This window comes from Chlamydotis macqueenii, chromosome 3 (assembly GCF_036417535.1).
Source record: "Chlamydotis macqueenii isolate bChlMac1 chromosome 3, bChlMac1.mat, whole genome shotgun sequence".
NCBI lineage: Eukaryota > Metazoa > Chordata > Aves > Otidiformes > Otididae > Chlamydotis > Chlamydotis macqueenii.
In genome coordinates, this window is record NC_141558.1 from 126,836,654 (window position 1) to 126,862,006 (window position 25,353).

Genomic DNA, 25,353 nt, shown 5'->3' on the forward strand with positions numbered 1-25,353 from the left:
TGCTTCTCGCAGGCCGCGCTGCTGCTGCTGTTGTGCTCCATCACTAACAGCTCTTCTTCTCCTCCTCCTCCTCCTCCTGCGCTCGGCGCGTGGCGCGGTGGCTCTGGGGCTCTCCGGGTCTGTCTCTGCCTGTCCCTGTCGCCACCGCCCATCTCCCCCGCTCCCCTGAGCCCCGTGGGGTGCCCAGCAGCTTGGTCACGGCTGGGGCTGTCCACGCGTGCGTGTGTTTGTCGCTGGGGCGTCTCAGGGCAGGACTGGGGCCGGGTGAGCGCCCAGAGCTGCATGGTGTCACCTCCACGGTGCTGCTCGCCCGGAAACCGGCGCAGCTTGCAGGAAGAGTTGCTGTGCAGCTTTGGGAGGTTTTTTCTCCCCTTTTTGCAAATGTCACATGTTTGGCTGAGTTGTAAATTTTGAGCGCTCCACTGCTCTGCCTGTGAGTCAGGAACGGGGATCTTTTATTCACTGCAGCATTGCGGGGCTGCTGCTTGGTTTGTACAACCTACATTTTCACATTGCCCGAGCACCCTCTGAAACAAACACAGCAAGAGAGAAAAAAAACCCTCCTCCACATCCAGCAGAACGAAGAAGAATCGAGCCTCTCACGAACTTCCTAACGTCAACACCAACACGACGCAGATTTTCCCAGGCAGGCGTGCGCAGCCCCGCTTCCTCTCCCAGCTGAGCCGGAGGAGCTCGTCTCTGAGCAGCGCTGCAGGCTCCCCTTGCGCGGCCCGGCAGCAAGTGTTCGTGCCAGACAGCTTGCGAGTGGAATTATAATATTTGTATGCAAGCCTCTCTCTTTTGTGGTTATTACTCGCTCACTCTGCAGCTGCCGTCTCCCCATCAATCAGGGCGGACTCGGGGCAGCCTCAAGGTTGAGCGCGTAGCTGAGGGCTCGCCAGAAGAAAGTCCGGACTGAAGGAATGCGCCGGCTCCCGAGGCAGGCGGGTGCTGCGGCGCTGCCGGGGCGAGGTGTGCCCGGCCCGCGCCCCCGCCTGCCGCGGCCGCCCCGCTGTTCTGTGCGCGGGCCGTGCATTGTTCGGCGCTTGCATGAATATTGCTTGAGCTCGGCTGGTTGGTGAAAACTGTATTATTTTGACCATCTGCCATTCTGCTGAACTGCAGGAATGTAAAGTGCGACACCTCCCTCGCAGCCCTTCCCGCCCCCATGCTCTGCTCCCCGCGAACAGCACCGCAGGTTTTGTTTTTAATCCAAAACTGACAGCTCCACATTTTTCACAGCAAATGCCTTTGCAGGCTGAGTCGCGTTTTTCACCTTTTTTTTAATTCCCCTTCAGTCAATTGTCTGGAAGCACAAATCCGGTAAGTAAGGATTGTCTTTGAAATGCAAACGCCGATTTGCAAACCGGCTGAGGGGTTTTCAAAGGAGCGAGAGGTACTTTGGGTTTAGCTGCAGCCCGGCCTCAGCATTGTTCCGCTCACCGCCCTGAGTCGCTGAAGTGTCACCGCCCTGAGTCGCGGAAGTGTCTGCGTTAGCCAGAGCAGGAGGACGGCAGAGTTTCCAGCCTTGTAGCGAGGAAACGGAACGCGGGGCTGCCCGTGCCCAGCAGACTCCGTGGCGTTTCCGAGCATCAGTGCAAGGTGCTGAGGCACGGAGCGGGGCTGCTGCCGCTCCCAGCGACGGGCTGAGGCGGGCGGGTGTTTGGCAGGAGGTTTAAAAGACCCCCAGTCACCGGAGCCGCCTGTTGAAAACGCAGCTGAGCCAGTTTGGGTCTCTGTCCTGAGAAGGGAAATTACGGTGCTTTAGTGCGTTTCCTGCACGTCTGCGTCACCCGGGCTGGCAAGGGGGTGTTAAAGCTGGCCCTGGAACCGTCAGTCACACAGACGGCAAGTAAAGCACAGCCTGGAAGTGGAGCTTGCTGCTGGACTGGAAATGGGCTTGTGCTGCAAAACACAGCCATCAGTCTGGAGTTCAGAGCCGGTCGCGCTCTGAACCAGGGCGCAACCGCCCAGAGTGGCCCCGACCTTCGATGTGGGCTCGGCGCCTTCCTCCCTTCTCCCCGTGGGCTCGCAAGCACCTGGGTGCGAGGCCCATCCTCCGTCCCAGCGCTAATAAACCCCTCCGTGTTAAGACTCAGCGGGAGAATTGTAAGGCGGTTTAAAAACACCGTGCCCTGGGGAGCTGATGAAACGGCACGCGCACTGGGACGCGCCGCGGGAGCGGTCAGAGCCCCGGCAGCAAGAGCAGGGCTGGGTTGCAGCATGCGTGTGTGTATTCCGCAGGGCGCCGGCACACGGCCGCGCAGGGAGAGGCGGGAGCCGCGCAGGCGCACGCGCCTCGGTTTATTCATTTAGTTCTTCGTTTGGTAGCCGTATCCTCACCTGTTCTCATGCAGAAATCCCGTTTAGTCCTGGCCCCTAGTCGTAATCGCCCGTGGGCAATAACTGAGGTGGAACCCAGTATTGTTGATGAACAAGGCGCAAGCACACGACAGCCCACAGTGGCTGTCCCACCCAGCTGCCCCAGCCCACAAATAAAGTTCTTGAACATGAGCGCACCAGTTAATGATGGGTGCTTAGCGTCCTGTTGAAGCAGTGGAAATAATTAGGAAAAAAAAATGGGATTCTTTGTTTTTTTTATCAGACACTAAGACACCTTCCAGGTAGAGCTGCATGAAAGCAGTCACGCCATGGAAGCTCCTTTCCAGCTCTCCGTAGCAGGTTAAATACACAGTAGGTTGGTGACACACAGCAAAAAAAAAAGATAATTTTACATCACACACACTTGAAAGAAACATTTTTTGAGCCCGTTATTTGGGTTTTGTTGGCGCTTTGAGTGAGCAAGGTTGGTCCATCCGCTCCGCGGTGCCTCACGGCGGTGGGCGGCTGCCGGAGCTGTCGGCGCCCGCAGGGCCTGTGCGAACCCGTGCGCCAGCCCCGCGGGGCTGCTGCCAGCGCCTCTCGGCACTCACCTGCATGCTGCTGGCCGCTCGCAGGCCTCGCTTTTTCCAGAAGCTGGCAAGGAGAAATTCCTTATTTCTCCAGGAGAACCAGTATGGCAGCTGCTCAGCTGCCGGGGCCAGGTTCCTGCTGTGAATGTGAAGTTCACCTGCGATACCCAGGATTAATTTGGACGGGGAGCTGGAGAGGGGCTGCATTTGCCAAGCAGTTACTGTGATGCAAAGCAGGCAGGTTGGGTTTCCCTTACATTGCTTTTTCTTGCCCGTTCTGTTTTCCAGGCTGCCTCACCACAAGTGCAAGCGCTGACCTCACAGTCGCCCTGGGAATAGAGGTCGCAGACCAGACCTCGCCCACGCTGCCACGTGCCTCCAAGAGCAGGGTCTCTGGGAAGCTCCGCCGCTCCGCCAGCGCGCTCAGCAAGTCTTCCAACTGAGCTGCTGCGGAGCTCAACTCTGGCCGAGGGAACCCAGGAGACCTTAAAAGATAAAAAATTTACCACGTCTGTAGGGCTGGCAGCTTTGGCTGAGCACGTGTTGAAGGGGACCGGCGAGGGGTTTGCTCTGCACTGTTGCAGGCCTCGTGTTCAGCCAGACCTGGCCGACGCTCAGCTGTCACCCGTGTTATCACCACGCATCTCCTGCGACCCTTCCGTCACGCAGGACGAAGGCGACAGGCGCTCTCACCGCCGGCGTGCCATCGGACTGACGGCAGCACGCGCTGCTTCTCCCCAGCTCCTGCGCACAAGTACTGGTGTTGCGGCAAGAGGACACAAACCTCTGAAACCAGTTATTTAATGGAACTTTAGAGCACTGCTTGTAGTCATTCCGGTCAACATCTCCCTGCCTATGAGGGAATTTTGTCTAAATTGAGGTTTCCATGTGACAAACATTCCCCTCTGTGGCGTGGGCGTAACTGGTGGGGGTGCTGCCCAGTCTGTGTCCCGCCCCTGCTCCCCTTTGCCGGCTGTGGCCATCCAGCCCCGCGTTTCTGCGGGTAGCTGAGAATTTGTAACCAGCAGTGGCCACCGGCCTGAAATTCGGGGGGTGCTGCCAGTTTCACAAGTGGCAGCGCCTGCACTAAAATGTGTTGGATCGCGGTGTCTCGCTCAGGGTCACACGTCCCTGCCGGCGGTGTACGGCCCCGAGCCGAGGGTGCTCCAGCCGCTGCTCAGTGGTGCCCGGCCCAGCACAGCGAGCAGGGGACCAGGCTCGTTCCTCTCCTTGGTGCCCGTCGGGTGCAGCAGAGGTGCGATGATGGGGTGGCAGCTTCCGGCGCAGGCGCGAGGTGCCGGTTAGCAGCTCCCGCGCCAGCCATGGGCACCCATTACCTTCACATCTTTGCGCTTATTTTAGCGAGGAGCCCCTTTCTCAGCACCGGCTTTGGCTCCGGGATTGCGCTGTCATTTGCAACAGTGCACGCAGTGGCTGCGTACCGTGAACCAGAAAAATTAAAATAACCAAATTCCTTTTCTGAAGAGCAAATGCTGCGCATTTGCCACCACGGCTTCTCACCATGGGTTGAATAATCAGAGGGCACCTCTTGGGTACCCACCTCGCCCGCTCACAGCGTCGGGGCCATGGTCTGCAACCCGAAGCATCTCTTGTTAGAATAAAATAATCGGACGGCTTCTGAGGGCGTGCTGTGTCCTCCTGGCACTTTGTGTAGTAAGCAAATCTTGTATTTTTAGAAGGAAATGTGTTTCAGTCTACGTGTATCATAGCTTTCTAGGGGTGATGGCTTTTTATAGCTAAAAAACCCTGTACTGTAAAAAGAAAAGAAATCTGGGAGACAACTTGCAAGCACGTGGTGTGAAAGAGGGCGGCCAGCCCCAGGGCAGAAATCCGTCGCCGCTCCACTGTGGAGACGCGCGAGACGCCACGCGCAGCAGAACCTGAGCCTCGGCGCAGTGGCTGGGGCTGCGCACCCCGCAGCCCGGGCTTCCCTGGCCCTCGGCGTGCGCGGGGGGCTGAGGAGATGGCTGCAGAGCAGACGGTGGCACCGGTGTCTGGCTTTGAACATGGGCGCCTGCGTATTCCCAGGGCTCGTGTCGGACCCCTCCTGTCCCCTCGCTCTGCGTTTCGGTTTGTTCTGCTGCTTGGCGTTCAGCTGCACACCTCTGACCTTAATGGGATTTTGTTTAAGTGAAGGCGATTTGGGTTCTGGTGAAGCAAAAGGCACCATGGGGCCACCGGGGTTTTTTGCACTTCTGTTGGGCGTTCGTGTGACCGTCTGTCTGTCTGCGCGGCAGCTCCAGCCCTGTAACTCCCCGTAAGCGCGCGACAGGGCTGTGGAACGGCTGCCGGCGATGCTGAGGCGGCCAGGCGCTTTGCGGTGGCTCTGTGCAGCCATTACTTGGTTGCGGGGCGGCCAGCCGAGCGCAGACCTGGCCGGCGCGCCGGGACGGGGATGACGCAGCCCTCCTGCTGGGAAGGAGCCTCGCGTGCGAAGAGGTTTGACTGCCATTTTGATTTTCTGCCTCATGTTTTGCTTTTGCTTTCTACTGATTGTGCGTTGGTAAAGGAAATTAGAAAATAAAATGTGTATTTTAATTTATTTTCTTTCCAGGACTGGATAGGCGAGGCTGTCTTGTTCTTAGTTATCCAATGAATGGTCTGGAATAATTTCAAAGGCGTTCTTCTGAATAAAAGGAGCCTCTTCTCGTTAGAGCAATATGCATCTCTAATTCAGGGAAGAACTGAAACACCAATGAAAACAGTATTTTCTTGATGTCAAAAACCTAAAAATAATAATCTGTAAAACGTCAGCTGCGGTTTTGTACTATGAACTGGCTAACAAAGCTGTTCTGTTACCCCTCACAAACGTAATAAATCGTAGCTCACGCCAGAATGCTGAACAGAGCAGTAAGTGCGTACCTGCGTGCCGTGTGGGGCCGTGCGGCAGCGGGGGCCGTGGCCGGGCCGGCGCTCAGCTGGAGCAAGTGCGGTGGCGTTGTGGGGCCGGGTCAGCGCGGTGGGGAGCTGGTGTCACAGCCAGTGCGTGCGAAGCGGCAGCGCAGTGTCACCGGCGCGGATTTTGTCCTCCCGCAGCACGGTGCGCTGCGGCCCGTGGCCACAGAACCAGCAGCGTCCCTGCCAGACTGCAGGGCTGCCTGGCGAAGCTGTGTTTAACGCCACGCCACGACTGGAACGAAGGCACCCGACAGCTTCACACCTCACATTCACCTGGCTGCGTTCCTCATCTGGGGGGGGCCCTAGAACCCCAGCACCGCTGTTTGCAAACCCCCAGCCCCCAGCCGTCCCAGGGGTGGGTACCTCCCGCTGCCCCGAGCCCTGCCCGCTGTGCGGGGTGACAGGGACGGGCTCACCTTCGCCTGGACATGCTGCCACCAACAGGGGCTGAAAGAACATTTATTGGGCTGGATTCTGCGAGCTGCTGCTGAGAACTGCTTTTCTCTGCCCAAGGAACAGCTTCGGGGCAGAGTTACAGGATTTCAGCCTCTTCTCTAAAGAACAAAAGTTTGTTCCAAAACTGCGTTCTTGTTGACGCGTCTCTACTTTTGTCACCACTCGTCAGGGCCGGCCACCTGAAAGAGACGCAGTGAAAGGTTTTTAAGGCGTCAAGCACTCCAGCCCCATGTCCCAGGGGTGTCCCTGCGCCGAGCCAGGGCCAGGGCCCTTCACACTCCGCCAGACTCGGCCTTCAGGGGATGCTCAGCCCCGTGTGCGCGCAGGGAGCCCCTCTGCTACAGGCGCAGCTGGCCAAAACACCGCTCCCCTTCCCCATCCCTTGGCTATAGACCTGTTTTATTTGGGGGGGTTTTGTCCTGTCCCCCGCCATGAAAAGCCCTTTGCTACTGAACGCCGGCAGCGCTGGCGTGCCCCTGCGCCCCGGGGAGGGCTATTTATACAGACACGCGCACCCCACACGTCAGCACGTGGGCGCAGGGCCGGCGGTGCCCAAGGTCCCCGCGCGGTGCCGCAAGCCCCCGCACACCGCTCCCAGCGCCAGCTCCCCTGTGGCCCCAGCACTGCGCAGCCCAGGGCCGGGCACTGTGGGAGGTGCCCAGCCCACTCTGCCCTGCTCCCGCACCCCAAACCCGTGGGGTCACGCAGGGGGTCCCGTGCCCGAGCAGCAGGCCAGGGCCCGGCCATGGGGCTGCCATCGGGCGTGGGCGGGACGGGGGCGTGCGGGCAGAGTCCAGCCTGGCACGGCGCGGGGGCAAGCACGCATCCGGCCGGGCCTTGAGTCACCCCAGCGCCATCAGCCCGACCGGCTGCCGGCCACAGGCGGAAAAATGTGCACAGACAGACAGACGTTAAAAATACAAAGCAAAGCAAAGTAAAATAATTAATAAACCTATACATAGGAGTGCTCAACGTTTTCACATGTATTAGCTCATTGCTGCATCTATGAATACATTGTCTATTATATAATCAAATAAACATTAGGTCTATTACATTTATTATATGTTATAGGATCTCTAACTATGTATCTAATATTTTATATTATGCGTAGCTTTTTATGTTACAGGATACATTACATGGATTAAATATATACAGATAGAGATCGTAATAGAAATAATCTATGATCTATCAGCTGTGTACTGCAGGATGAACAGAATGCGGTATACGCGAGGTAACATACAGTACAGTATATACTGTATGCACTGCACACTGTACATTGACCACCTAGTAATATTTGATCACCAGTATTAACATGAATTATTTATTTATTTATTAATGGTACCAACTGCTGGGTTCCAGGTTAGGTTACGTACGTGCATACGCATACGCATACGCACGCAGGACACACTTTGGATACGCGCACACATTGCCGTATCACCGTAACACTGCTACACAACTGTCAGATTGCATGCATAACGTAGAGGCACTGCGCTCTTGTTAAAAACTGTAACGCTCTAAATCATCCCATCAATGTATGGACACTGTAGGCCAGACTGTCTAGTGAGTAGACACCATACCATACATTGCATCATAACACACGGCAGAATACTCGGTGCGCTGCGTACAATCCAGCATACAATACTGTAGATTACGGATCGCACACGGGGTGTGTGCAATCTGTATGTTCATACGGACACATACGTGCACCTGTGCGTGTACACACGCACGCACAGCAGAGCGTTACACAGCGCATGCTCCACACGCCACGACATCGTCTCCAAAGCCAATCAAACGTTCTGTAAGACAGTGTTCTCCCATGATCTGGCTGCGGCTGATGCAGTGATACGGACACGCGCTGCCCGTCCACACGCACTGGACATACGTGGCTGCTGCCCGCAGCAGTAGGTGGCGCGCCTGACCAGCAGGCACCGCGCTGCCAGCGCTGCTCCACACACCGGCCGCCGAATCACCCGTGCACAGTGCGCACGGCGGCAGCGGTGCCGCGGCCGTACACCTGGGAGCGGGGAGCAGGGGCGCGCTAGCTGTACGGCTCTCGATCAGAATGGTGTTCGGAGAAGGGCTGCGGCAGCACGGGGACTGGGCTGCGGGTACTGCCTTATCACACGCGTTACAGACCGGCAATAGCTAATCTATAATACAACATACACTGACATCAGAGGACCGATCATGTGCACTGCATTATACACTGTACTACATTATGGAGCATCCTCATACGGATAGGAGGAATATAATTTTAATATTTATTTTATGCAGAATTGTAATTTATTACACAGAGTAAATTCTATATTGTGTGTGTGTATGTGCACAATTAACATAAAACTGTCCAGGTCAAGATCTAAGTCACCATCCCATGCAGGTGTTTGGCATTTTCCTCAGGTTTTATTTTTTATTTTTCTTCGAACTGTTCCTGCAATACAGTTGATTCACGTGAAAAACTGCACAATCAGCAAATGAAGTGATGGCTTGGTTCCCCACCCTGATAAACGAACCCCCACTCTGACCTGAAGCTGGACTGTGGTTTCCCCCACGGATTGTAAACTACATTTGATTAAAACCTTTCAAAGCCATGATGAAGCTTTTTATCTGCATGGAAGCACCTGAGATGTTTGAACGCAAGGTGGGAGATGTAGGCAGCCCGGGCACCCTGGTCCTTCCCCAGGGGAGCCCCCCGGTAACTCACTCGCCCGTGCAGCTGCAGCAGCCGCGCTGGCCCAAAACGCCTGCGGGGGCCCAGCACCCTCACAGGCAGGTGACGGGACGGCTGCCCCACAGCACCCCACGGCACCCGCGCCACCCCAGGCCCCACGGGGGACAGGCGGGCAGAGCCACCTGCGGCTCCGCGAGCCGTTCCTGCCCCTGCCAGCTCACTGAAATGCGCCACGGCTTCTACACCGGCTTGCGTGGGGAAGCGGTCTGAAACCCAACGCAGAAGCCCTGTCTGGCACCCGTTTCTGGGCTCACCCCAGCCCCGGGACATCTCCTCCCACCCGCCCGGCCTAGAAACAAACCAGATGATGCTCGGCAGGCCAGGCAGCCCCCAGAACCTTCGGCTGTGCCCGGTTGCTTCCCAGCAAGTTCTCCAAGCGAGGCAGCCGACGGATGCACCTACTGTACTGCTGGCTGGGGGTGACCGCGCTGTCGATACCAAAACTGCTAAAAACAGACACTTGAGAGCGGCATCCCAGAGCCTACTCCTCTGCTAGCCGGCCGTGCCGACAGGAAAAGCTCTCCCCAGCTCCGCGCTAGCTCCACGCCCACGGTTCAGTGCCGGTGCTGGAGCTGCGATTTTCAGGACCCCGAGGGCTCCTGCCATTAATCTCCCTGTTCCTCTCGGTTTGCAAACAAGCCGTTCCAGACCATGTGTTCGGCCCTTTGTGTGCTCAGAGAGGAGGAAGGCTCCAGCCGTTCGCAGACCGGGCGAACGCCCCTGCCCACGTGCACAGAGAGTGAGCACAGCCGCTGCACCTGCATGCCGACCGCCTCCAAGAACTGGGAATCGCAGCACATTTAGGGTAGGATCAACATTTTCCGCGGTGCCCAAACCTGTTCCTGCTGGATGCACCGAGAGTCGTCAGCAAATTGATTTGTTAGCTGACAGCAGGAGGCTTTGTTTGCACAGCGCTGGCCGGCCCGCGCTGCCGGATGGCGAGACCATGGCACGGAAAGGCAACACCTGCATTCCCAGAACCTGCTGCACGCGGCGCTGCTCGAGCTCTGGGTTCAGCTGCGCCGCTCAGCTCTCAGCACATCCACCGCGCTAAAAGCGGCCTTGAGGGTCTCACGGAGCCGGAGCCGGAGGCAGAGAGCCAGGCTGAGCAGTGCAGCCGATGAAAGGAGGGGTGCAGTCGCAGCGGCCCCCAGCTCGCTCTGCCGAGGCTGCCAAAAGCAAGTCCCCTGTTTTACAGGGTGTTTGTGAACAGAGCCGGTTTAGGGAGCGCTCGTTTCACCTCTCCTTACTGCTCCCCAGCACAGAAGCCTCCACTAACCACGCTTTCCACGGCACTGCATGCTCCCCTCAGCAGGGGATGCAGAAGCTGACGGCACACTGACAGCGCCCTACAAACCCAGGAAATTCTGACCCCAGCGGACTTTACCTGACTCCTACGGAACAGGCGTGAATTTACTTGACAGCTGGGAAATGGACAGCAGTACCAAGCAGTTGGTTTGTGGCTGTCGGCGCCACAGGCTCAGAGCAAAGATTTCGGCTGGGGCACTGCTGTGAAGATGAGGATGGGGCCTCTGGGTCCCTCTGAAGGCTGCGCTGGACATCGGCCTGCAACCGGTGTCCGGCAGCCCGGGAGGACTGCCACGTGCATCGGCAAACTCCCCTCGGGGAGCTCCCGCTTTGTACGAGCCGAGAGACCGGCCCGCCCGGCCCGCAGACAGCTGCGACACACCAGGTTGTGACAGCCCTGTATCCGGGGCTTTCCGAGGCCCGGGAAGCCGGGAAAAGCCAAAAAGCACCCTTCTTGCCAAGCACGCTCTGCTGCCTGTATCTCTGAGGCTGCCGAGGCCGTGTTCTCTCTTCCAGTGTATCAGTTTACAGCCACAACCACAGTTTCGCCCAGACCTAAAGTCAGTCCCGGCAGGACAAAGCTGGTTTCCTAGGAATCAGGGCAGCAGGAGCATACCAGCTGTGATGCTTTTTAGCTCGACCAAACAAGAAAAAAAAAAACCAAACCAAACATCCAACTCTTTCTCTAGAAAGATTTTTTCTCTAGAAGTTTTGCTAGATCAAAAAATATTCAGACGTGCCCTGGGAAGCTTCCCCGCAGGAAGCTCCAGAAGGTCACCTGCCTCTCCCACGGCAAAGCAGCTGCGTCTCAGACAAGAGCCGTTGGGTGAGTGGAGGTGGCAGGAACAGGTTGGAAACCTCTTCCAGCGAGCAAGAGCCTCAGCGGCGTTACTGTCCCGAAGACGGAGAGTGCCAGAACGCCCAAGCCGCGACCTCTCAGCCCGTGACGCGCCAAGGTATTTGCGCTCGGGGCTGCCAAGCAGATCTGTGTGCCGTGAGCGTGGCTCCGCGGCTTCTGGCAAAAGGCAGAGACCACGCGGCTGCACTGCCACGCCTGAGAGAGGGGCTTCACTGACCCAGCAGTCGTCTTCCGCACTTACACTGATATAACCGTTTTTGCCAAAAATAAAAATAAAATAAAAAAAAAAAAACAAACACTTCGTGACCAAGCTGATGCAATTCCCACATACAAACACAAGCCTTGTAGCACCCGCACACACCAGGGCTGGTGACCCCAAACCGCTGCTACTCGAAACGCTCCTGACACGGGGCCCGTCCTACGCAGAACCGCACCGTGGGCTACGGGACGCGGCCGCCTCCGCCCTCGCCGGGTGAACCGGGCGCTCTGCGCAAGGAAAAGCCACCTGGCACACAGCACCTCCTCTCACAGGCAAGGCTTTCTCTAAGTTTTCCACTTCTCCTTCAGAGGTGCCCCCCCCTCACGTTTTCCCTGCAGCGCTTTCCGGGGAAGGTCCCTGGAAGCTCTTCCGCGGCTCTTCCCAGCGGCCAGAAGCGGAGCACAGGGACAACCTGCGCCCGGTGACAGCCGCAGGCACGGGCCAGGGCTCGGGCTCCAGCCCACAGCCAGTGCCGGCAGCGTCTGTGAGCAGCCCCAGCGCAGCGCTTCGCACAGCGGGACAGCCTTCCCCCAGGACCGGACACACCTCGCCCTGCTCTGCGCCCCCTTTAATTCCTTTTTAATTCAGCTGCTCAGAAGGCGCAGAGGGGGCCGATGCCCACCAGAGCCTGGGCCCAGGTTCCCCCGAGCCCCCCAGGGCCAGCCCGGCAGGGAGAAGCAGGAGGCAGCAGGGGCACGTTTGAATTTGAAAATATTTTATTTTAATAGTAAATAATTATACAGTTGAAACAGTTCTATCGAAGCACTCTATAAATAGCTAACAGTTAAGAAAATAATGTGTGTAGAAAAAGAGATTGCATCTAAAAGTAAGAGCTGTCAGTTGCACAGGATAAAATGGTTACGATCGTGTGTTATTCTAGGTATAAAAGTTAAAACCTTTTTAGCAGATCCCTTTAGAAAAAAAAAAATCTTCTAAAACGCACAGTGAAATGGCAGGCGGGGGAGACAAAAAAAGCGCATTAGAACATCCGCGATCAAATAATATCAATCTTCATAATTAATATAAATAAATAACGAATAAATAACATAATTACTCAAACCAACATATACAGATAGTCAACTCGTGAGCTACCTTAGTAAGGGCGAAAGGAACAAACCCAGAAAAGTTGGCGTGTCACAGTTAAGGCAGTTTCTACAGCATTGTCTGGAGACCATCAACAGCAGAGTCAAGGCATTCGTGGCTATACTAAAGGAAACTCTCGTTTCTCCGCAAGCGGTTTGATCTGTTCACATTTATACAAACCCAACCCAACGAGCAAACGCGAAACGAAAACCCAAAGAAAAGAAAAAGGAAAGGGGAAAAAAAGAGCGAGACCCCGGGAAGGTAACGGTAAAGCCAGATTCCAGCAGTTCACAAGCCGGGTTAAAGCTAACGGTGCGGCGCCCGCGGGGCAGCCTGCGGGACGCGCTCGGCCCCGGCCCCGGGCGCGGCGGGAGCGGGGCCGGGCCCCGGGAAGGCACGGGCGGCTCTAGCAGGCGGGGCGCAGCGGCACCTGCAGCAGGATGACCTGCCTGTTCTCGGAGGGGTGGCACTTGTTGATGTGCCGGGTGAGGCCGGGCGAGCTGTAGAAGGTGGCCGGGCAGTACTTGCAGGGGAAGACCTGGGCGGCGTGCAGCAGGCGGAGGTGCCGCTCCTGGCTGCTCTTGCTGGGGAAGGTCTCCCCGCAGACGGGGCACAGGCGGCACTCGGCGGGCGGCGGCGCGGGCGGCTCCTCGGCGGCGGGCTCCGGGGCGGCGGCGGGGCCCGGGGCCGCGGCCGGGTGGCCCAGCAGGTGCTTGCGCAGGTAGGCCTGCCGCCGGAACCGCTTGGCGCAGCGGGGGCACTCGAAGAGCCCCTCCTCGGAGCCCGCCTCCGAGCCGCCGCCGGGGCTCGGCGTGTCCCGCTCGCTGCCGCTGCCGCCCGCCTCCTTCGGCGGCTCCTCCGCCGGCGCCCTGCCCGCCTCGGGGCCGCCCTTGGCGGCGGGCGGGCGCGGCTTGTGCCAGCGGCGGTGGGAGGCGAGGTTGGCGGGGCAGGAGAAGACCTTGTCGCACTCGGGGCAGCGGTACTCCACCCGCACGATGCGCGAGCAGCGGTGCTGCGCCAGCGCGAAGGGGTCCCCGTACTCCTCCTTGCAGAGCTGGCAGATGAACTCGCCCAGCGGGCGGGCGCAGCCGCCCCGCGCCTTGGCCGGCGCCTCCACCGGGCCCTCCTTGATGCGCAGCCCCAGCACGGGCGACGTGGTCACCTCGTCCTCGAAGGTCAGCTTGCGGATGGCCTTCGCCTTCTTGCCCGACGGGGCCTTCTGCCGGGCGGGCTCCGCGGCGCCCGGCGGGCGCTTGGCGGGCGGCGGGCGGCTGGCGACGGGCGGCGCGGTCGGGGCGGGCGGCGCGGGGGCCCCGCCGGGAGCGGCGGGCGGCTCGGCGTGGCCGGCGGCGGCCCAGAGCTTGAGCTCGGCCGGGGCGAAGAGGAGCGGGTCCATGGTGGCGGGCACGGCCGGCGCGGGGAAGGACTCGGCCGAGACGGGCGAGCCCAGGCTGAAGCCGCGCTCCAGGTACTTGTCCCTGCTGACGGGCCGCGTGGGGCTGTACAGCGCCTGCACGCCGGCATCGGGCGTCCCGAACGGCACCGGCGGCGGCGAGTCCCGCGGCGGCGCAGGCGGGGCGGAGGGGCAGGCGGGCGGCGGGGCGCTGCCGTCGGCGGCGGGGGGGAGCGGCGGGCCGGGCTCGCGGCAGCAGCGCGCCCGGTAGGAGACGGGGGTGGGCCGCCGGCTGCGCTTCACCAGGAAGCCCCGCGGCATCTTCGCGCCGCCTCCGCGCCGGCGGCGGCCGCGGCGCACGCTCCCGGCTCTGCCCGCCGCGCGGCCGCCACCGCCTTTAAGCGGGCCGGGGCCATTGTTCGGGCCGGCGGCGGCGGGACGGGCCAATCAGCGGCGCCGCGGCGGGCGGCGGCGGCGGGCGGAGCGGGTGCACCTGAGCCCCCGCCCGCGCGGCCCCCGGCGGCGGCACACGCCCGGCCCCGCCTCCCGCCCGGCCCGGCACGCGCTGCCTTTGTGTGCCGCCCCGGGGCGGGGGCGGGCGCGGGCTCCCCCGCCCGGGCCGGGGTCGGCGGAGGGGAGGGGGTGCGGGGGGAACGGGCGGCAGCGCCGCGTCACGCCCCGCCCGCGGAGTCGGCCCCTCCGTTGTCTGCAGCCGGGACGGGCTCGGCCGCGGCGGTCGCCGCCCGGTCCGCGGGGAGCCTCGGCGGGCAGGCCGGCACCGGGGGTGCGGGGAGACGGAAAGGGAGGCAATTTTGTGGCGGCCGCCGGCGGAGGGGAGGCTGCCCGCCGGGAGGGCCCCGCCGTCGGGAGCGGTGCGGCGGGTGGCTTGTGTCCGCCGCCGGCATCTGAGCTGGCGGGGATGAACGGCGTCCCGGCCGTGCCCCGCCGCCTCGGCGGAGGAAATGAACCCCGCGCTGCCGAGTCCGGGGAGCGGGGAGGCAGCGCCGCAGCCCCCTCCGGTCCCCGCGGTAACCCGTTACGCGGGGCGCCCGATCTCCCGCGGCTGTCGGGCCCGGCGGCGCGTCCCCCGGGGCCGCCGTCCCAAGCGTTACGGTGCGAGGCGAAGCAGCCGGCGCAGGGGCGACACCCGCGTTCCCCGTTGTCCCGCACGCCACAGCAGGTGTAAAAGCAAGCCCACGCCCGCTCCCGCCAGCGCGGCGGGGCCGCGGCAGGTGCAGCCGCTGCGGGGCGAGCAACCGGGCCGCGGCCCCGCTCCCCCTTAACCCTTTGTCGGCGGCCGCGGCCCGGCCCACGCGGCACGGGAATTGCGCGGCACGCGGAGTGGGGGAGACGGGGGCGGCCGGGCCGCGCTGCTCCACGCGTCGCAGGTGGTGGCACGGCGGGGGGGGGGGGGTGAGGGGGGGCAGCGGGGCCGCTCCCCGCTGCGCGCAGCCGGCCGATTCTTCCCCCTCCGGCCCCCCCCCCCCGCAGGTCCCGCACGCCTTTGTGGGGGGCGGCGGGGCACGCGGGCGGCACGCGAGCGAGCGCCGGCCCCAGCCCCCCCGCGCGGCCCCGCTCGCCGCCTTTGTGCGCCTCATTAGCATAAAGCTGCGCGAGCCGCCCGGCGGGCGGCACAAAGGGCGCGGGCGGGGGGGGGGGGGGCGGGCGGCACCGGGGGCCGCAGCGCTCCCGGGTACCCCCCGTCAGCGGGCCTGGCCGAGCCGGGCCTGCGGGGTACGGGGGGGGGGCGCGCGGGGGAGAGGGGGCGGTGTGGGGCCGCCCTGCCCGCGCAGCCCCCCCGCCCGCCCGGTGGGACAGGCGCGGGGCGGGGCGGGGCGGCCCGCTACGTATTAGCATACAGCTGCGGGCCCGCCAGGCACGCGCCGCCGCCGCCCTCCCCCCCCGTCGGGGCTGCACACCGAGAGCCGGGCCCCCTTCTCCCGTCGGGGCTGCACACGGCGATCCCCCCTTCTCCCGTCAGGGCTGCGCACCGAGCCCCCCGCGCCCCCCCGTTCTCCCCGAGACGGCTTTAGGAAAGCGGGGGAGCGCTGCCCGGCGGAACCGGCGCTGCCGCCTCACCTGCCGTCGGCGGGGGTCCGCTGGTCCTGGCCGGGGCGTACATGGGCAGGTGGGCGCGGTGGCGGCGCAGGTAGCGGAGGACGGGCTCCTGCAGCAGCGGCGGGCAGGGGGTCTCCTCCGAGGGCGGCTCGGCGGCGGGGGGCGGCCCGGGCACCTGCAAGGCAGAGCCGTCAGACCGCCGCCCCGGGAAGGGCGCTTGCACGGGGACGCGCCCGGCGCGTGCGGGGCGGGCGGGCACGATCCCGGCTCCGCGGGCTTTCCGCTGCGGGCGAACGGCCCCCGTGCAGCGTGTGCGCGGAGCGGGACCGGCGCTTTCGCGGGCACGGCCTCGGCCGAGGGGCTGCTGCGCTCACCGGCGGACATGCCCCCCCCCCCCCACGCCCCGGTGCCCAGCCGCCGTTAACCGACTTCGAGCAAGCCCTGCCGCGGTTTGAAAACCGGGCCGTTATTTCTCCCTGCGGACAAGCGCCTTCCCTGTAAGATCTCGCCCTGCACATGTGTGCCCTCAGCAGCTGACGGAGGTGCAAACACCCAGCCCCGCCATCTGCATGTTTGCGTAGCTGGGGCTCGGCACGCTGAAGCGAACACATGTTTGTGATCCCGCGAAAGGGTAAACATAACCCGCGCCATCGCTCGGCTTTCGGCAGCAGGCAGGAGCAGCCCCTGCGCCAGGGCCGCCTTGGGGTGACAATTCCAATGCGCAGGCTGAGATCGCAGCCCCCGTCCAGCTGTAACCGGCTTTTCCGTGCGCGCATTCCTTACTGCTAGTGAACGTATTACCCCTACGTATTACCATACGTATTACCCCTAAACGCCCGTTTCCATAAATATTACCCCTTTCTGTGGAAGCCGCAACCAGAAGTGCCCGAGTTCTGCGTAGGTACACTCACAGTTCTTAAACATCCCTTTCAAAGCAGGTTTTTCCCCTCATTTTTGCAGTTCATGCCTAGTGTATCTGCACGTCGAGGGGGGCTGCACTATGAGCAACAAGAAGCACAGACAGTTGGTCTCCTGCTCCACGCAGAAGTCCGGCCTGTTCCAGGGCACTTAAGATCTATTCCGTAAGTGCATGGTACCTACCGTGTATCTGGCAACATCCCTAGAAGGAATACCCAAGGAAAACACAAAAATGCAACGTTTTGTAAATACAGTTAAAATCACTGTGAAGAAAATCCAAATAAAAACGCAAGAAGTAAAAGACAAATTTGCGTTCAGATGCAGATGCTGTCCCCTGCGTTCACACAAGCACTTCTGACCCATCGAGGTGCTTTCAGCCCGTTCACCGAGACTACTTCCGCGTGTCAGGACTACTGCAACAAGAAAAGGGTAAGGCGAGCGAGCCCTGGATTTGCAGGGCACAAATTCCCCTTTCTCTAAAGTTGTTCACACTTGCAGCCTGCAAAATGTGGTTGGACGATGGCGAGAAAAACACTTTCATCAGGCCTCCCATTCTGCACAAAACTGCATTTTGTGTTCCTTTACAGATGTCTTCCAAGAGAATGGAAAATAAAACCGCACCGAGGCACATTCTGTGTCGTGACAATAGGAGGAAAATTGCGCCTGGCCCTTCGGGGAGGAGGCGGGGGTCGAGATTTGTGTGGCTACAGCTGTGATGCAGGACGGACAGCTCGCCGGTTTGGGCCACGGACGTGGCTGGGTTACAGTCTACGCGATGGCCCTTCCTTTTGTCACCCTGCCTCCCTTTACGGTTGGTTCCGTTTGTTCTCTGCGCGGTTAAAACCTCTGCGAGCGAATATGTAAAAAAATATCTCCATTACACGGAATTCCAGTGCGTTAAACGAAAGCAAGAGCAGCACGAGGACAGAGGAGGCGAATTGGTCCCAAGCAGTGGGCTGGAAGTATCGCAGTCGGGGCGCGAGGGAGGCAGTTCTTGGGGCTGCTGGAAATCTGCAGTTAGCAGTTCTTTCCATGGAGGGCAGCGGGCTCTGGATTTTGAGCAGGCAGAGCTACAGGCTGCTCAGACTTTATGCCTCTGTCTATGGTACTAAGGCCAAAGCTAGAAACAAGCATCAGCAAACATTTTAATTTCATTCAGGAATTTAATTTCGCTCAGGAAATCCACTTATCACTGAAAAAGCCAGTTGCTTTCACTCTTTGGGCTACAAAAGCCATTCCCTGTGGGTAGATGTTGAAAAATCTACTTCTCACAGGCTCAGCTGAGACAGGTTTAGGATGGCCTGTGGTGTATTCTTATTAGGAAACGTTAACAGAGAAAGGGGATAACCGAACAAACAAGCCTCGGATTCTGCCGGGCAGTGGTACTGAACTGCACCTATCACACAAAAATGCTGTGAAGGAAAACAAAGCAACTTCAAAGTTCTGCTGGCAAATTTGACAACGTGCCCCAGTAATGAAACTGAAGAACAGGCTGTAGGTGCCGACCCCCCTCTGTGAGGTACAGAATCTGCTCAGGTTTCGCAGAGGAAATAGCTAAACAGAAACACAAAGCTTTAGGAGAAAGATGGGAGAAGAAACCAAAGTGAACAACACTAACAAATTACCTAAATAATAAAACGCGCTCGCCAGTCAGTTTTCTTACCTGTTCCGACATCAGGATCTGGCACAGTTCCTTCTTGAGATCAATAAACCGATCGTGATAGATGGCCATGGACCAAGGTTCCCTGAAGTAGCTGGTTAAAAAAAGAAATTTAGTTATCTTGTGAACCTCTCATTAACCACTAATAAAGTATTTACCTGCTTTTTTGCCTTTATAAATTACAGTTCTGGACCCATCATGATCGTTTGTTCATAAAATGCCTCCCGTAACAGCATGGTCAATCAATTCTTTTAATGGATGTTCCTGATGTACAGCCAGCTTCAGTAATTACATTTAAAGTGGCTTAATTCAGAGCTGTGGCAAGACCCAGTGAAGAATCCTGATTTTATCAGAATTTAAAAGCCTGAAGACCTGTAAAGAACGGTGTCTCCATTATCTGTCCTCATTTGAGAAAAGCAGATTGCAGGATTAACTGAACTGCTGCATAAACAAATTAAATTTGTGTAGACAATGACACAAATGTTGTTCATCATTAAGGTTTCTGGATTAATAAAGGCCAGAAAAACAGGCCACCACAGTGCTGCAATATGTTCTTTGCGCTAGTACGCTGAAGCCAAATGGAACCTGTTCGAGGAGGAAGCTCTTGTAACTTCTTCCTTCAGTGACAGCATTCACGACAGCATTCTTCTGTGAAAAAGGAGTGACAGGATGGAGGGGACGCGACTCGATGCAGAACCTCAAGGCTGTAAATATAACTGGGGGCAGCTAGATCACAAAGCTGTGATTTATTTCTCTTTCCTCTATAATGAAAAATCATTTTTACAGCTTCACTGAGATGCCCTGCGTGTCGTGCTTGTTGATGCTAACTGGAGTCAGGAGGTGCAGCACCTTCGCCCCAGTAATGGCCGAACAGATGTCAGCAGGGTCACCCAGGAAGTTTTAGGATGTTTTTGCGTGGCTGCGACCAAGGTTCTCGTCTTCGGAAGGGCCGCAGCATGCTTGGCACTGCCGTGGGGGTACGCGTACGCCATCACTTGATTCAGCTGCGTGGCCTTTGCATGGCCATCTGGATAAAGCAACTGAAAAGGTGCTACGCCAGTTTAATTATTCTGACATATCTGTCCGGTTTCCTTTTTGCAAAAGGTTTTTCTTTTCATTAATGTCCAATGGCAGCGTTTCCCCGCTCCCGCTCCTTGAAAGGAACTCCAGCTCTCACTAAAGCCCTGCACAATTAATAACGCTGGGTGCACCTGGCAGAACTTTGCTGGTTTTTACATACTCATCCCAGCGTAAGCTCTCTTCCTCTTTCCCCCGCGTTTCTCTTTGTATCGCAGCCTGGCCTCTCCTAGATCTGCAGCGTCCAGCTCAGCGGGGCTCTCTCTGATAGGTATTTTCACGTTATAAATATTTATTGACACTGCTACGAATACTGTGTTCTCGCCATGGTAAGCGCTGCCCAGCCTAGGAGTTCCCACGACCGACACTACCTGCCCATTCTGATGTGAAATGTTAGAAAAGATGAGCTCAGCTTTAAGCATCTTTATTTAAATAATTACATGGCTATAGCATGTGCAGAGAAGAACTGGGTATTCCCCAAATATTTCTTAAAAACTTTAATTTCAGAAGAAACACCCCAGCCAACCCAAACCTTTAACTCACTGTTGATAGGAGACAGCAAAGCAGGGAAAAGGGGGTGTTAGACAAGAATACATTAAGATAATTAAAGACTCTCTATTTTTACTGATACGCCCTGCTAAAAGCCATGTTCCACTGGCCAAACATCTTGTTTTCAAGCTGGCATCTTAATTTTAATTCTAACCCTGATAAAGTGATTTCATCTCGTGACTGAGGCCCTTCTTCTGACCGCCCCGCCTTGGCTAAGCTGTCCACCTACCTCACCCAGATGTTGCGCTGCATGGTGTTTGTCAGATGTTTCAGGGATGCTACACATTGCTGCTGCTGTTACCAGCTCGGCGCCTAACCGCATTTTAACCGCTGCTGACAATATTCACAGACTCGGACCTCAAAACCTGAAATGTACCACCCAGTCTGCAGTACTGGGTGCAAGTAAAATGCCCTTTTCTGGGGATGGAGAACGCCTTGTCTGTGTTTGCTAGGTAGCCTGCCAAGAGGAGCTACCAGTAAACAGCATTTTCTCCCAGGGTCCCTTTACTTCCCGTCACCTGAAGAAACGTACCCACCAAAGGCAATTTAAAGATACTCCTCACAGAAACAATTCACTGTCTTTGCTAGCTCTGCGTTTTCATCTGTTTATCTTTTCAGTTAGAATCACCTTTCTGAAGGGGCACGTGGTGTTTCTGAGACAGCGGATCTACGTATGGCTGCTAAAGGGAAGTTTAATAATGAAAACCCCATCTGAAGCCAAACCAACAAGTTGACTTTCTGAGGCTCATTCTGAATTTTATTACCACTTCAGCAGCAGTCCCTGAGGGCAGGCTGTGGAAGGCTGGGAAGTATAATGCTCTTCAGTGCACAAGATGAAGCTGGCATGCTACCAACAGAGGCTGAAAGGCTCCTCAACTATCAGGAGAGCAGCATCTGCCACATGTGTTTGCACCATTTAGTCTTTCATAACCTGCCAGAGCGATCAGGCTAAACATGTACAAGATGACAATGTTTGCCAGGAGCATAACGGGTTTTCAGACTTGGTCACTTCCTAACGGGGATCTCCCGCTGGCAGACTTTTATATCAGCAGAAGCTATCACGGGAAGGCATTTGTAACGAGACGGGATGAAATGGTCCCCTTTGGAAGACAATAAGCGACATCCTTTTTGTTGCTAGGAAGCTGGTCTCGCCTTTCATTGACAAACAATATTTAAAGTCTGTTCTGCCTCATTTGTGATGTGTAGCCTACACTAGATGAAAGGGAAGAAGGAAGGAAATATTTCGTGGTGTCCTATACAAAAGACAGGGAATCTTTCCCTTTTCAAGAGACAGGGCGTTAAATAACACGGACAAGGCTGGCCCCTGCCAGCAAGCAAACATGGAGTATGCACGCACCTGGCTTTCCATCTGAGAGCTGTCTGTGTTTATTCTCCATTTCATCTGCAACTACACACCACTTTGGGAGAAGATGACTTCTGCCTCTGGGGAAGCTAATTCTGAAGCTGCCGTACGCCTGCGCGTGGCCTGGCACTCTGGAGAAGAGGCAGCGAGGACCTGACACTGACCTCTGGCAGCGTCTCTGCCGTCTAAGTCGGGTCCAACGGCATGAGACGTATCACTGGCAGTGAGAAAAGCCAGAAAACCTTAACAAGTGAATGAAAAACCTTCAGAACACCACACTCGGTTCGTACAACAACAAAACAAAAAGCAAGGTATAAAGTTAAAAAAATAAATAACTAATTAAAGTTTTTCAAAATCATTTTAAGTCCTATGACAAGAGAGTAATGGCAGAAAGGCGAAGACCAGCTCTGTAGAGTAAGCTTCTGTCATTCGCAAGCTTGGCATAACCATACTGCTCACACAGTCCAGTTCCATCACACCGCTGCAGTGTTTTCCAAACTTCTGCAAGCTGGGCTTCCCGTCATGAAAATGAAGCGCAGCTAGGACCAAATAATTTCAACTGATATTACTAAAGATGGGCTTCTGAGGATCATTGTTCATTTTGTCTTTATATATTTCATATTGGGTGCTTTTCTTGAAAAATCTCAGCTGAAATCCTCTAAAAAAAATCACTGGTGGAAAGACAAACTGAGAGTAGTGATATGAACGTATGCAACATGGCAAAAAGAGCCAGAAACCAATTTTTTAAAAGGTTTGACTTTTCTCATTCCTCTTAATGTGAAAGTAAATCTCATTATTACAGCCTGAAAAATAGTGGTTATCTTTTTAATATGAGGACTGTAATATGTTTTTAATTACTTCCATTCCTTTTCTTGCTGCGTCCATCAGCCTGATGACAGCAGAGATAACCGGTGCCACGGCCAGGCCCGCGGGCACACCTTATCCACGGGGAACGCAGACCTGACGGCTCATTAAGCTACATGCAATAATCCCTCCCCGCAGGTGAGCTTATCAAATTACCAGAGCATGTGTGCATGCGAGACCGCCGTGCTGCAGCGCGGAGTCCAGTGAAGGGAATTGGAACTGTGGCCCTCAGCAGCCGGCGCTTGCTTAAAATTCACTTACAACTGCTGAACAATCAAGCAAATGTTGAACCAACAGCATGGGAGCAGGGAAGCTATTTAACTCCTTGCTCTATAGGTCTACTCACTGAACACCTGTTTGTCCATGCATTTTAGTCACTCCTGTTAAATTCATTAATCTGGGACTCACTGTTACTGCTCTGACCCAGTAATTAGTGAAATCAGTAGTCTTAGGGACAACGAACCCGTGATTTACTTTATTGGGCAGAGTTACAAAATAATAAGGTGCACTATTTATAGGCTGGCATCTCTGTCTGTTGTACTTTTTGGTAAGTAAACCACAGAAAGGAAGCCTGTGCTTTTTTACCACTTTTAGACAAAACTATGACCAAACCTGCAACGTCTTTTGTTTGGAACACAGCCGGTTTAAAATGTGTGGTTTACAAACCTCTCTTTTCTGTAGGTGCAACTCATCCTGCAGTGCTTGCTCAAGGAAATGGTGCAGTGGCGCGCCGTTACCTGGAGGCACCACCAGAAAGCAGATGCGAGCAATACCTCCTGCACGGGGAGGTACTGCAGTCCGTTCCCATTCTGAGCACCCTCGAGAGATTTTCTCCGAGATTTTCTCCGTTATTTCAGCACTGGGATGTGGTGCAGTTTACATACGTTACTGGATAGCAGCAGTTATTGTGTCACTGATGCTCACTGCTCTCTGCTCTTTCAACTTTCTAAGCTCTCTGCTCTTTAAAATTGACATTAAAACATTCCTGCTGGCTCTTTTTATGAGAAGATTATGGCTGACCCTCAAGTACGGTTCATTGCATTTTTTCACATAGCACTATTTCACACGTAGTGTATTATGAAAAACAATTAAAAGGAAATTAAATCCGACTCACAAAATCAACAAATATGCTGTGTGCGGTATGATTGCTTCCCTGCAATTACTTGTTTATGAATTCAGAGCTCAATCATTCATAATGGTTTGCATAATTATTAAAATGAATCAGCAAGGTTAGACTGCAAATTAGTACGGTAGGATTCCGTTGACTAGCCTTTACCTAGTAATTTGGGCGCGGGGTTTCTCAGTGATGTAGCTCTTCATTAGGAAGTTAGCTGCTCCTCAAAAGCGACATTAATGTATAGAAATCTAAAGCCACCTGAAGGGGTCTGCCGTTTATGTTCATTTGCTGTGTAAGTACAGCTTTACCAGTGCACCTCGGGGTTAGCATTTAATTCTGGTAGGAAAAAAGCTGTTAGTGCTTTGATATCTCCATGTGTTCCTCTTTCCTTATCCTGTCTCTCTCTTCATGAAAAGCACACAATTTTTCCCCTAATTAGGCTGTAAAGTGTACTGAGTAGCATTAGTCCCTCTCAGCCATGCTCACTGCCTGCCACATTTCCTTTCTGGTTTTTTTTTTCATCTGTGCAGAAAATAAGTCTCACCGACTACGTGATGAACAAAAGCCTAAGGTGGAATCCCTTAAATGCAATCATGGTGTGCTAATGGTATGGGACCCAGCGAATTCCAGACAGCAGTGCATTCTAGTATTTCTCTTAATGAACAATCACTCTTCATTTCTGAAAGTCTAGTTTAAAAACAGCCTTTCTATGTAGCATGCATTTCATGTTTAAATGACAGCTGATTATCCAGGTTATAAGCAATAAATGCGTATCTTTACCTAGTCCTTTAAAAATAATAATGGAAACCATCAAATGTTCTTCTTTTTCCTAATTTATTTATTATATTGTGAGACTCATTAGAGTTGTGTCAGTAAACAATCCATGGTGGTGTTTCTGCTTAAACTCTCCTTAAATGACACTGATAAATAAATCACTTTTAGCCTAATGCAAACAGTACTATGATGTGTGAATTGAAGTACCAGATATCAAATGGTTACTTTAAAATAAGTAAGTGCTGTTCATACAGCTCAAAGTATTTTTGAGCACGTAGCTTGTACAGCTAATACAAAAAAAAAGTAACGTAAGCATAAGTGGCAGGGTTTGAAGAGAACAGCTACGGAAACATGCAGTGATATTATTCACTTTTCCAGCTTCTGGCTGGAATTTTCCAAAGCGTCTCAGTGAAAGGGGGTTTGAATCCCTTCAGGCATCCCTGCCGCGTGTTTGGCAGCCTCGTGTCCTACGGCACATCAGTCAGCCTTACCTGCTGCTGCTGAAGCTGGGCCACTTTGGGTGGCATATCCCCCTATTTTTTCCAGGGTGCTCAGCCTCTGGGACAGCAACCCCCGCCACAGCCAGGCTGCAGGGCAGGAAAAGGAGCACTGGCCTGTTTCCGTGTCACCCGTGAAGAACACTGAACACAGATCTTCTAACAGACCTCTGGGGTGGCTCACAGGCCTATGCATGTGTAAGCTGCTTGTTCCCTTTGTATGTAAGCATTGAATCCTATCTGCTATTCTGGCACTGGGGGAAAAATTCCTTTGTCACTACATTTTGTCACTACTTTTGTCACTACTTTTTGTCACTACTTTTTGTCCCGTGCATAGGTGTTGCCAGAGTCGTAAGCCGCTCTCCCAGTTCCTACTTGCCAAAGAGCCTCTTGTTAATGTCTGGCACTGGGGGCTTCTCCCTACGAACTTGGACCCTCATATTACCAGTCCCCAAACTGACCTGTGCAGCTGGGTGGACATAGAAAGCCCACTTCCGGAGAACCCCGAAGCCTGCAATGGAGATGAGGCGCTCGGAGCACACCTGCATCTTGCTGCAAA

At 56.0% G+C, this 25,353-nt stretch overlaps 4 protein-coding genes across 8 annotated transcripts in view; 1 reads left to right on the forward strand and 3 right to left on the reverse strand.

The window, feature by feature from the left end:
* The window catches only part of RALGAPA2 (Ral GTPase activating protein catalytic subunit alpha 2), a 121,811-nt gene extending 116,518 nt beyond the window's left edge, over positions 1–5,293 (forward strand). For 2 of the 5 annotated variants that reach the window (XM_086744341.1, XM_086744342.1), the window contains one exon: positions 3,201–5,293. In XM_086744341.1, coding sequence (XP_086600467.1) covers positions 3,201–3,355 — 155 coding nt within the window. In that variant the 3' untranslated portion in view covers positions 3,356–5,293. Of the gene's footprint in view, positions 1–575; positions 791–3,200 lie in introns of those variants that run through there. The other 3 variants (XM_086744343.1, XM_086744344.1, XM_086744345.1) reach the window with 3 other exon arrangements.
* Positions 5,294–6,274: 981 nt separating this feature from the next.
* LOC147601503 (uncharacterized) lies at positions 6,275–16,626 on the reverse strand. The gene is made up of 3 exons (XM_086744682.1): positions 16,405–16,626; positions 15,997–16,150; positions 6,275–6,466 (listed from the first exon to the last, which is right to left on the reverse strand). Exons 1-3 carry the CDS (start codon positions 16,624–16,626, stop codon positions 6,453–6,455), a joined length of 390 nt encoding a protein of 129 aa, XP_086600808.1. The 3' UTR covers positions 6,275–6,452.
* Positions 12,146–14,238, reverse strand: INSM1 (INSM transcriptional repressor 1). Its single transcript, XM_086744365.1, has one exon. It carries the CDS (start codon positions 14,236–14,238, stop codon positions 12,931–12,933), a length of 1,308 nt encoding a protein of 435 aa, XP_086600491.1. The 3' UTR covers positions 12,146–12,930.
* A 1,888-nt stretch (positions 16,627–18,514) lies between the features above and the next one.
* CFAP61 (cilia and flagella associated protein 61) overlaps positions 18,515–25,353 on the reverse strand; it is a 98,867-nt gene continuing 92,028 nt past the window's right edge. The window contains exon 24 of the mRNA XM_086744366.1: positions 18,515–18,647. Coding sequence (XP_086600492.1) covers positions 18,515–18,647 — 133 coding nt within the window. The remainder of the gene's footprint in view (positions 18,648–25,353) is intronic.